Raw genomic sequence first — 11,752 nt, 5'->3', positions numbered from 1 at the left:
ATTTGAAAAAAACATAAAGAGAATATATTGATAACATTTAACCAAGTATTTCTGAGTACCTTAAAATAAAAATTGGGCCCTAGCCATTTTAGCTCAGTGGTTGGAGTGTCGGCCTGCAGACTGAAGGATCACGTATTCAATTCCCAGTCAAGAGCGCGTACCTCATACCTTGGTTGCAGGCTTGATCCCCAGCCCTGGTTGGGGCACATGTAGGAGGTAACCAATTGATGTGTCTCTCTCACATCAATGTTTCTCTCTCTCTGTCTCTTCCCCTCCCTTCCACTCTCTAAAAATCAAGGGGAGGGGGGGAATATCCTTAGATAAGGCTTAAAAATAATAATAAATAAAATAAATAAAAATCAGCATGTATTTTCTAAAACCAATCTATGGACCGATGCCAGTCCATGATCAAGCAATCCTTGGTCTATGATAAAAGTAGAAAAATTTGATTTTTATTTTTACAGAGAGGAAGGGAGAGAGATAGAGAGCCAGAAACATCGATGGGAGAGAAACATCGACCAGCTGCCTCCTGCATATCCCCCACTGGGGATGTGCTCGCAACCCACGTACATGCCCTTGACCGGAATCAAACCTGGGACCCCTGAGTCCGCAGGCCGACGCTCAATCCACTGAGCCAAACCGGTTTCGGCAGTGGTTTTTAAAAAATAAATAGAAAAGTACTCAATATAAAGAAATATTTTTTATTATAAGATTATGCATTTCCTTTTTGTGGTGTTAAAGTGCCCTAATTTTATTAAATGATAGTGATGGCTATAATTTTTCAAACTCAAAATTTTCTATAAGTTTTTTGAACACCTGTAAAATGCAAGATAGATGAAAGATCTGTGGAGATAGGGGGTTCAAAAAAAGAGTAGGATACAGTCATGGAATTGTGCCCATATGATGGTGCGTGAAGAATATTCTGCACCAAAGCCATGGGATAATAATTTGGACATGTAGGGACTGAATTGGTATTTAGAGGGAAGAGAAGGACATGTCCTGGAATAAAGGCCGAGCCATCGGCTTCTAGTGGAGGAGGGATTAACTATTTTTTTTTTTTTAACTTGAATCCAATCTCTAAAAAAATGTATTCTGTTTTTGAAGTACCAACTTATTGTTAGGTTAAGCTGAAGTTGGGCAACAAAGTTCTGTAATGTGCTCAGCATGTACTGTTACCACTTTTCTTGCAGCCTTTTCTGAACGCACATAGGTACAGAGAAAGTGAATGGAGGGATTATGAACATTATTTGCTTCAAGAATATATATTTCTTTGGAAAAGAGTGTCTTTTCCAAATGACCTGTTTTACCTTCTCTTCTGATAGTATAAGTAATAATATAGAAATATTTGACTATTGAGTATTGGAATGTAAGAATGAAAGAAAATTTCTGTATCTTTGTAACTGGTAAGAGTAGAAATATAGACTGTGGATAATTCAATTTTGCTGTTTAATTTTTAGAGTACTTATCTTTAAGTGTAATTTGGTTTTGGCAGAAAAATTAAGTTCTCCTAAGAAAGTTGTTACATCACCAAGGAGACTTCCTCCATCATCACCACAAAGTAGTGGACCAAAGCGAGCACTTCCACCTAAAACACTGGCAAATTATTTTAAAGTGTCTTCCAAGCCAAAAAATAATGAAGAAATAGGAGAACTTCCAGAAAATAATAAAGGTATGTAATTAAATAGACATTTTTTTAATCCTAATGACCCTGGTACATAAAGATATGATCAGCCCTGGCTGGGTAGTTCAGTGGGTTAAACTGTCGTCCCAATAAGCCAAGGTTGTGAGTTTGATACTTGGTCAGGGCACACATAAGAATCATCCAATGAATACATACATAAGTGGAAAAACAAATTGATGGCTCTCTCTCTCTTTTAAAATCTATAATAATAAAAGTGTAATATGCTAATTAGACCAGACGTCCTTCCAGGCAACCTCCGGACGAACCGGGGCTGTTGAGGGAAGTCTGAGTCCCTGGTGCCAGAGGGAAGCCGGTGCTGGCAGCCAGGGGAAGGGAGGCCTACTCTTGCACAAATTTTGTGCACCGGGCCTCTAGTAAATAAATAAATAATGATCATATTTCATGAGTTCCTATTGCTATCTATTAAACTTCAGCTATGCTGAAAGTCCTTCATATAGGAGTTTTGATATTTTATTTCAGTTTTAATAGGTGATTTCAGTTTGAACTTATTCTATAGAAATATCCAGTGTTCTTTAAAAGTTGATTTTATGTAAAATATTAATATTTTATTTATGCAGGAATCAAAAATTTTTTTGAACAGAAACAAACTATTCATACTAAATCTACAAATACAACTAATTCAAATGTCAAAGAATATGGAGCCGAGGAACCCAACAGGAAAAATGCAACATCTCTCATTCTTTTTGAGGAGGTAAGGTTGCAGAGATATACATTGGTGATCTCTCATGATAAAAACTTATTTTAAGGATTACTTACTGTGTTACTGTAAATTATTGTAAAATAGCCAAGAAAGTTCAGAATACTTACTTGAATCTATTTGAAGTTAAAGTTAGTGGAATTGTCAACTATAGAAAAATTTTTCATGAAGATAATTAATGTAACCCACGGTTATTAATTTTTTTCAATGAATTTAGAAATTATACTGAGTTATACTTAACCAGTTACAGGTGACTGCATTTCTTTGTTTTAATGTTTGATAATATTCTTACTCTTTTTTTTTTTTTTTAAATATATTTTATTGATTTTTTACAGAGAGGAAGGGAGAGAGATAGAGAGTTGGAAACATCGATGAGAGAGAAACATCGACCAGCTGCCTCCTGCACACCTCCTAAGGGGGATGTGCCTGCAACCCAGGTACATGCCCTTGACCGGAATCGAACCTGGGACCTTTCAGTCCGCAGGCCGACGCTCTATCCACTGAGCCAAACCGGTTTCGGCAATATTCTTACTCTTTTAATGTAAGATTTTAGGATGGGCTGAATGCACACTCTTCATAAATTCATAAATTTTGTTTCTAAGAGACATGTATCTACTATGTATACATAACAGCTATTCAGTACATTAATATTAATAAATGATTCTTAGGTTGATGTCATTTTTGAAGAAGATGCTGGGTTTTTGAATGCAATCAAAACATTCATGGCAACAACTAAACGACCTGTAATCCTTACTACAAGTGGTAGGTAACAGTGATTTTACAATTAATTACTTCTGGTTAAAATATTTTACATAAGCTTCTAATTTTAATTTGAAAAGTTCCTTTCAAAGGCTACTAGTAAATTAACTCTTTTTTTCTAAAATGAGGCTACTAGATAATTTTTAAATGAAGAATTATTCAAATTAGCAGTTGACTGGCAGCCTTGAGCAGTTATAAAATTAATTTACTACCTTGCAAAAAGCAACGACTTTAAAAATAAGAACTACTTTGAATCGCTTTGTTGGGTGTTAGATATTTAGGAATTTGGCAATAGCCTGGAATACTGATAGAAAGATTTATGGACTAGCCAGTGAAGAGGCTTTGGTAGGGGAAATAACAGATTCTTCTCTTTGCCTCTTCCTCACACATGTGATTAGATCACCATTCCTCATTTATTGGTCAAATATTTTATGGGACCCAACCTTTTGCAGTTCCTTGATATTGAATTTAGCCATTCTTTAACCCCTGATAACACTTCCATATGGATGGATTATTGCATAGTTTAGCTAAAGTAAACTATCAGCTTAACAGAATTGCTACACCTTCCTAATAATTAGCATTCAAGGTTTATTTTTAAAACTTACATCATTTCTTTTTTTATTATAAATATTATAATATTGTTCTCTAATATTTTTCATTGCAGATATTCAATATAATATCTCTGCTATGGATTTCTATAGAAAATGTGTTTATGTTAGACTCCACTTACAAATTAACGGCCCATTTGACAATTAGTGATTGTAATCTAAAAATATAAGTAAAAATCATAGTAATCACAAGTCAAATGGTAGTTTAATTAAAAATCATAGCTACTTTAGGCCAAGATAGAAATTCAATTTTTATCATATAGTTTACATGATATTTGATTTCTATTACTGATGAAATACAGAATATTTACATAGAAAAAGTATAACTGGAAAAAGTAATTAATTGGTCTCCATGTTTAAAAAAATTTTTTTTTACTATAGATCCTTCATTTAGTTTAATGTTTGACGGCTGTTTTGAAGAAATTAATTTCAATATGCCTTCGTTGGTAAGTTTTTAATTTTGATGATCATATATCATAATTATATAAAAGGTGATTTATTATGATAGTTATAATTTTAAAATGTAATTACTAAGGATATGTTAAAATTTTTTAGTGTTTTTAAAAAAAAATACATTTTATTGATTTTTTACAGAGAAGAAGGGAGAGGGATAGGGAGCCAGAAACATCGATGAGAGAGAAACATCAATTCAGCTGCCTCCTGCACACTCCCTACTGGGGATGTGCCTGCAACCAAGGCACATGCCTCTGACCGGAATCGAACCTGGGACCCTTGAGTCCGCAGGCTGACGCTCTATCCACTGAGCCAAACCAGTTAGAGCTGTTTTATTTTATTTTATTGATTTCAGAGAGAGGAAAGGAAAGGGAGAGATAGAAACATCAATGATGAGAGAATCATTGGTTACCTGCTTCCTGCACACCCCCTACTGGGGATGGAGCCCACAACCTGGGCATGCGTCCTGACCAGGAATCAAACTGTGACCTCCTGGTTCATAGGTCGATGCTCAACCACTGAGCCATGCTGGCTGGGCCAAATATTCAAATTTTTACTAGACTCCAGTGTTCATTAAGTTTTTTTTTTTTATAGTAACAGTGCTTTATTGAGGTTAAATTAACATGCAGTTAAGTGCCCTTAAGTGTATAATTTGATAAATATTAACATATGTAATAAACCTTCATGTGACCATTGCCCATATAAAAATATAGACATTTCCATTCCATCCAAAAAGTTCCCATAAGCCCTTTTATAAAAAGTCAGCACCCCTCCCTCACCAAAAGTAGACACAATATTTTAATATGTTTAACTTTTTAATATTAGTGTTTTTTATTCTGAAATTTCAAATAATAGGAAACATTATGTGTCCTTTTATAACTTTTTTTTAATATTTTATCAGAAAGTTCCCTTGCGCCCCATTGTGTTTTTCTGTCACTATAATTTTGCCTGTAGAATTTTATATAAATAGAATCTTATAATATGTTTTTATTTAGTTTCTTTTACACAACATAATGCTTTTTCAGATTCATTCATATTACCTGTGGCAGTAGTTCTTTCTTTTTTGTGAATGAGCAGTATCCCATTTTATAGATATACTTCTCATATATGAATGTGTTATCATATTCACCTATTGATAGACATTTGGGTTGTTTACAGCTAAACTATTATAAATAAAGCTGCTATGAATAATTACATTATTCTGGACATATATTTCCTTTTTTTTTTTTTAACTTAAGTACTTAAAGGTGGAATCATTGGTCAAATTAACATTATAAGAGCCTGATAAATTGTTTTCTGAAGTTTTCCAATGATTTTCAATCCCACCAGCAATGTATGAGGGTTCAGTTGTATTTTGCATAATCACCAGAATTACCCAATTATTTTATTTTATCCATAGTAATAATTATATATTGGTATCTCATGGTTTTATTTATTTTTAAAATTTTATTTATTTATTTGTTAATCCTCACCCAAGGATATTTTTTCCATTGCTTTTCAGAGAGAGAGTGGAAGGAATGGAGGGAGGAGAGAGAGAGAGAAACATTGATGTGAGAGAGACACATCGATTGGTTGCTTCCCACATTGGGCCTGCAACTGAGGTACATGCGCTTGTCTGGGATCGAACTCAGGACCCTTCAGTTTGCAGGCTGACACTCTATCCACCCCGCCAAACCAGCTAGGGCAGAGACACACTATTTTTGATTGGTTGCCTCATGCCCCAACTGGGGTGGGGGGCAAACCCGTAACCCAGGTACATACTGGGTTAGACTGGCAATCTAACTGAACCGTGAGTCCAGCTCATTTTATTCTCAATAAATGCTTAATATGTAAATTTCAGCAAAATTTGTCTTACTTTTTAAAAGACATGTATTCATGTATTTCTATTAACTCTGCAATTGACCATATTTATTTCCTTTTTCTCTCAGCTAAATGTTGCCAGCTACCTACAGACAATCTGCTTAACTGAGAATTTTAGAACTGACGTAAAAGACTTTGTAACATTGTTAACTGCAAATACTTGTGATATTAGGAAAAGTATCCTTTACTTACAATTTTGGATTAGAAGTGGAGGTGGATTTTTAGAAGAAAGGCCATTATCTCTTTGTCGTAAGTTGATCTGTTATAAAAAGAAAATTCTGCAATGGGACCCTATGTTAAAATATTTTCTATACCAAAATATTTGAAAGATTATAAAAATTTAGAGCATCCAGGTATCACATTAATCTTAAAAATACATACATATGTCAACTTTGTTGATGAAAAGTTTTATGTACATTAAATGTGGGTAAATAAAATTAAACTAACCTAGAACAGATTGTTACTTCTTCATTTATAAACGTATGTTTTTTAATAAACAAATAGAATTATATTATTGAACAATTTATTTTTATTACTTTTTAAAAATATTGGTGATTTTTTTCCACATATATAAATTATTTTTATGTGGCCATGTTGTAAGGTCCCTTTTAGCTTCTTCACTAGTCTGTAATTCTATTTTGCCTAAGAACTTTATCATTTCAGAAATGCTTTATTTTATTATTGATCTTTAGTCATCATTACCTAACTCAAATCACAGATACATGTTCTCCATGCTAGTTCCAGTGTTTCCATGAATAAGACATGTTCCTTTCCTGAAGAAGTTCATAGTTCGTGGTTTCCATGCTCCATAGTCACAGTTATGTAGTTACAGATTCTGCTCAGGAAAATACACAAATATTTAAATGAAATCAGGGTGACGTTCTGAAATATTAATCCCCTGTCAATTTTGATTTGTTTAAAATTTTAATATATATATATATTTAAAGTAGACAAACATTTAATTCAACATAATTTACTTGTAAGTAAATATGAAAAATAAGACGTGGAAAATAACCTGTTATTAAAAAAATTAGTTAACTGTCAGCATACTACTGGATATAAAATGCTATACCAAGACTTTAGAAGACATGAATTAAGTATGGCATTTTTTCTTTTCTGGAAGATCTTATATGTATTTCATTTCTATAAAAATACACACTCATTGGAAATTCAAACTTTTATGTAAAATAAAAAATAAAAGAACTTCTTAAAGGTAGCCACTGTTAGACCTTTATGCACAAATATTGCTACCTACTTATTTAGCAAAATTAACCAATACTATATATATTGTTAAACAGTTTGCTTTTCACTCAGCAATTTGTCAGTAGAGTTCTACCCCATTTTTCACAGCTGCATGCTATTCCATAATTGATTGGATATAACATAATTTAATTGACCATTACCTATTTAGAGACATTTAAGTTATCTTCAGTGTGTTGTTAAAGTATTCAGTGGATATCTTTATACACATATCCTTGAGCATGTCTGTGAGTTCTTTGGTTGGAGAGAATTCTAGAAGTGTGGTTTCTGGGCCAAAGGCTGTACATTTTACATTTATATATGAGTTTATGTTCCACAATGAATATATGATGGCTCTTTTATGCGTACCTTTAACTGAACTAGGTTATAAGTCATTTTATTTATTTTTTTTAATTTATTTTTTAGCATAGTTTTATTGATTTCAGAGAGGAAGGAAAGGAAAGAGAGAGAGACAGAAACATCAGTGATGAGAGAGAATCATTGATTAGCTGCCTCCTGCACTCCCCACACTGGGGAACAAGCCCACAACCTGGGTATCAGGTTTGATTCCTGTTCAGGAAATTCCCTGAACAGGAATCAAACCATGACCTCCTGGTTCATAGGTTGACACTCAACCACTAAGCCACACTGGCTGGGTGGTTATCAGTCATTTTAATTTGCCAATTTAAAGGTAAAAAAATGAACATCTTAATTTGCACTTCCATAGTCACTTAGGGCAGTTGCACATGGTTTTATGAGTTTATTAGATATTTGTATCCTTCTGTGACTTGTCTGTTACTAGTCTTTGCACTTTTTCCCTGTTGGATTATTTTGTAAGCCCATCACCACCATCTCACTTAACCTATGTATCATAAAAATAATGTTTGTATTGTACTTTTTAAAAAATATGTTTTTTTATTGATTTCAGAGAGGAAAGGAAAGGGAGAGAGAGATAGAAACATCAATGATGAGAGGGAATCATTGATCGGCTGCCTCCTGCATGCCCACACAGGGGATCGAGCCTGTAACCCGGGCATGTGCCCTGACTGGGAATCAAACCATGACCTCCTGGTTCATAGGTTGATGCTCAACTACTGAGGCACGCCAGCCGGGCTGCACTGCACTCTTCGTGAATTAAATAAATGTGTGGAGAAGAACAAAATGGAGTGTATAGGATCAAGAGATGCCAAAGGATCTTAGATTTTAAATAATTGTTTGATATAATTTGTTTAAAATATGGATCGGTAAGACTTTCTTTTATTCACTTTGAAGGAGGAAACGGCAGAAATGTACAACTTATTCGCTCTGAAGATGGCCGTAATTCCAAAAATAACCCTAAAAATGCTAAAAGGAGTCCTACAGGCCTTCCCAAATGTGACATTGGCTGTGTTGAGACCTTGTTTGGCCTTAAGAACATTTTATCCCCTTCTGAAGATTTATTCTCGTTTTTAAAGGTATTTTCAATGTCTAGTTTGGAATGTTAAATTTGAATGTTAAATTTGTTTCTTTCATCTTTCCAACACTCCTATCTTTTGAATCTAGAGATTAACTTAAATTTGCTCATACTTTGTATAGGCTTCAGATTTTAACACATTCGAACTCTGACAAATGATGCATCTGCATTGCTCTAAATGCTTATTATAGTATTGAGAAGAGAACTTACAGATAGTTCAGATTAAAAGTTTTAGAGAATTTTTTTAAAGATTTCTATTGATTTTTAGAGAGGAAGGGAAAGGGAGAGATAGAAACAACAATGATGAGAGACAGTCATTGATTGGCTGCCTCCTGCAACCTGGGGATGTGCCCTGACTGGGAATTGAATCGTGACCTCTTGGTTCATAGGTCGATGCTCAACCACTGAGCCACACCAGTTGGGCTAGAGAATTATTTTTTAAACAAATGAGCTAATTATTGAATTGGGGTATATACTGAATATTAAAGAATTTAATTCTTCAAGTTAGTAGTCTAAATTAAGTTCTTAGATTCATAATACTATTTTGATGAATTAAGGGACTGTGTAGGTTAATAAATTATGAAGGGTAATGACTTCTTTGAAGATAGAAGACAGATGACATATTCATATGGGTAGAAAAATGTTTAAATGTGTATTGTTATAACATTTCTTTACTCAAAATTGTTTTTCAGCACAAAATCAGAACAAAAGAAGAATGGCATAAGCTCATCCAGATTCTTACAGAATTCCAAATGCGGAATGTAGATTTCTTATATAGCAATCTTGAGTTCATCCTACCATTACCTGTTGATATAATTCCAGAAACCGAAAAGCTTTGTGGTTCATCAGTAAGTGTGGACACCAGTGCAGCAACAAAAAATATGAAATGTCTTGCCAGGAAACATTCTGGAGAGAAGCCATTGAAAAAGTCGCAAAAAAAGAAACATAAGAAAAAAATGGTAATTCTAGATGATAGTGACTTATTTGACACGAACTTGGACTTCTCTGATGAATTTCTTTGCCTTCACCCTGAATCTTCTTCCTCAAGTTCAGAAGAAAGCAAAGCCAAAGAAAGCAATTCAGAGACAAAGAAACTAAACAAATGTTTAGCTTCTAACCTTGAATCTAATCCTCATCTTCCTAAAACACCAGCAGAAAAAAAATGTTCTGCCCTCGTTTCTCACTGTTTAAATTCTCTCGCTGAGTTCATGGATAACATGTCCTTCTTAGATGCCCTTTTAACTGATGTACGGGAACAAAAGGAACTTGGTAAACATGACTTCAGTTGGACAAATGGAAAGGTTAAAAGTGGACTTTGTGATGAGTTTAGTCTTGAAAACAGTGATGGATGGACTTCTCAAAGCTCTGGAGAATTAAAGGCAGCGGTAGAAGCCCTCAGTTTTACTAAGTGTTCTTCTACTATTTCAAAAGCATTGGAAACCTTGAATTCTTGCAAGAAATTAGGCAGAGATCCAATGAAAGACCTTACTTTATCTGTTTCACAAAAGCGCACCAATGTGTACTTTAGTCAGTCCTCGGCTAATTTAGAGTAAGTCTTTAATTTTTTTTTACATTTCAGTAGAAAAAGGGGAAAGGGGAAATTGTTAGGTTCTTACCAATTTTGAAATGCTGGGCTTTATTGATCATAATAAGCCCTTGATATTAATGATATAACTTCTAATGAGAGTGAAGGAGATCAGTCTGAATACTGGGAAGAAAAATGAGAGATTAGGGTGGGCTAGACTGAGAAGACTCTTCGAGTGATAAAGGGTTGTTGATTTGGTGTGGCAGGAAACAGGTAGCCATCACAGATGTTTCAGTCTGGGAGTGGTTCATGGGTTGAAAATGATACAGAAAATTAATCTGGAATCCAGTTAATCCAGTCTGGATCAGAAACAGGGACAAGCAGACCAAAAGCTGATTGTGTTTGGGATTGTTGCATTTTGGGGGGCATTACACACAAAAAGTAATGGGTTACCTTTAATTTACAGCTGTGCTTGGAAGAGGATAGCAGTCATTAAAAGTGTATTTTCTAGCCGATCTCTTCTCAACCTGGGTAATAGACAAGCTAGTATAATTGAATACTTGCCAACTCTTCGAAACATTTGTAGGACTGAGAAGCTAAAAGAACAAGGAAAAAGTAAAAGAAGGTAAAGGATCTATAGAAATAACATTTTATATAGCTATGTCAAGATTCATATTCTCACCTGATGGAAATATTAATATTAAATTATTTTTCTGTGTAATTTTGACAGGTTCCTCCACTATCTTGAAGGAATTCACCTTAACATTGCAAAAGAGACTGTGAACACTTTGGCAGCTGACTTCCCTTAATATTCCACATTAACAGTGCCTTGTACAGATTATTGTGTGGTCCTTAAGATACATTTTTATATTGATTTTTGTGGAAGTTTACATCTCTTAATGTACATTTAAAACAGAATATTTGTATATTTTTATTAGTGCGCAAATATTTAAAATGAAAAAATTTGAGTTGCATTTTGTATTTATGATGTATTTTTAAAAAATTTTTTTATTATCTGATTTAGCTTTGTTGGAGTATTTATGTATGTAACTGAGCTGTTTCTAGGAGCTAGAGTTCACTAAGATATTTCTAAAGAGGGTTCAATGCTACACTACTCCAAAATTTTTCCCTTTCCTGGTACCTTTAATTCAACCCTCTCCAACCAAGTATGAGTACTCTGTCAAGTTGTAAATATGAATATCTTAAATAAATTTATGCAATCTAGAATACAATATTACATATACATATGATGCATAAGAAAACTTCCTAAGAAGGAAATTGTTTCATTTTTCAAAAAGTAAAATCCTCCCCCCCGCCCCAAAAGAAAATAAAAATAAAAGATCTTCCTGCTCAGGGTCAGCCTGCATACCAAAGGTCCATGGGTTCGATTCCCCATCAAAAGCATGTACCTGGGTTGTAGGTTCAATCCCTGACCCCATTTGGTGCGCATGCGGTA

At 34.0% G+C, this 11,752-nt stretch overlaps 1 protein-coding gene across 1 annotated transcript in view; it reads left to right on the top strand.

The window, feature by feature from the left end:
- Positions 1-11,528, top strand: part of ATAD5 (ATPase family, AAA domain containing 5) — a 61,607-nt gene extending 50,079 nt beyond the window's left edge. The window contains exons 15-23 of the mRNA XM_006764063.2: positions 1,493-1,669; positions 2,260-2,393; positions 3,068-3,161; positions 4,148-4,212; positions 6,148-6,328; positions 8,591-8,772; positions 9,464-10,320; positions 10,763-10,921; positions 11,027-11,528. Coding sequence (XP_006764126.1) covers positions 1,493-1,669; positions 2,260-2,393; positions 3,068-3,161; positions 4,148-4,212; positions 6,148-6,328; positions 8,591-8,772; positions 9,464-10,320; positions 10,763-10,921; positions 11,027-11,105 — 1,928 coding nt within the window. The 3' untranslated portion in view covers positions 11,106-11,528. The remainder of the gene's footprint in view (positions 1-1,492; positions 1,670-2,259; positions 2,394-3,067; positions 3,162-4,147; positions 4,213-6,147; positions 6,329-8,590; positions 8,773-9,463; positions 10,321-10,762; positions 10,922-11,026) is intronic.
- The last annotated feature ends 224 nt before the right edge of the window (positions 11,529-11,752 follow it).

This window comes from Myotis davidii, unplaced genomic scaffold, assembly GCF_000327345.1.
Source record: "Myotis davidii unplaced genomic scaffold, ASM32734v1 scaffold699, whole genome shotgun sequence".
Taxonomy (NCBI): domain Eukaryota; kingdom Metazoa; phylum Chordata; class Mammalia; order Chiroptera; family Vespertilionidae; genus Myotis; species Myotis davidii.
This window is presented reverse-complemented; position numbering and strand designations above follow the sequence as displayed.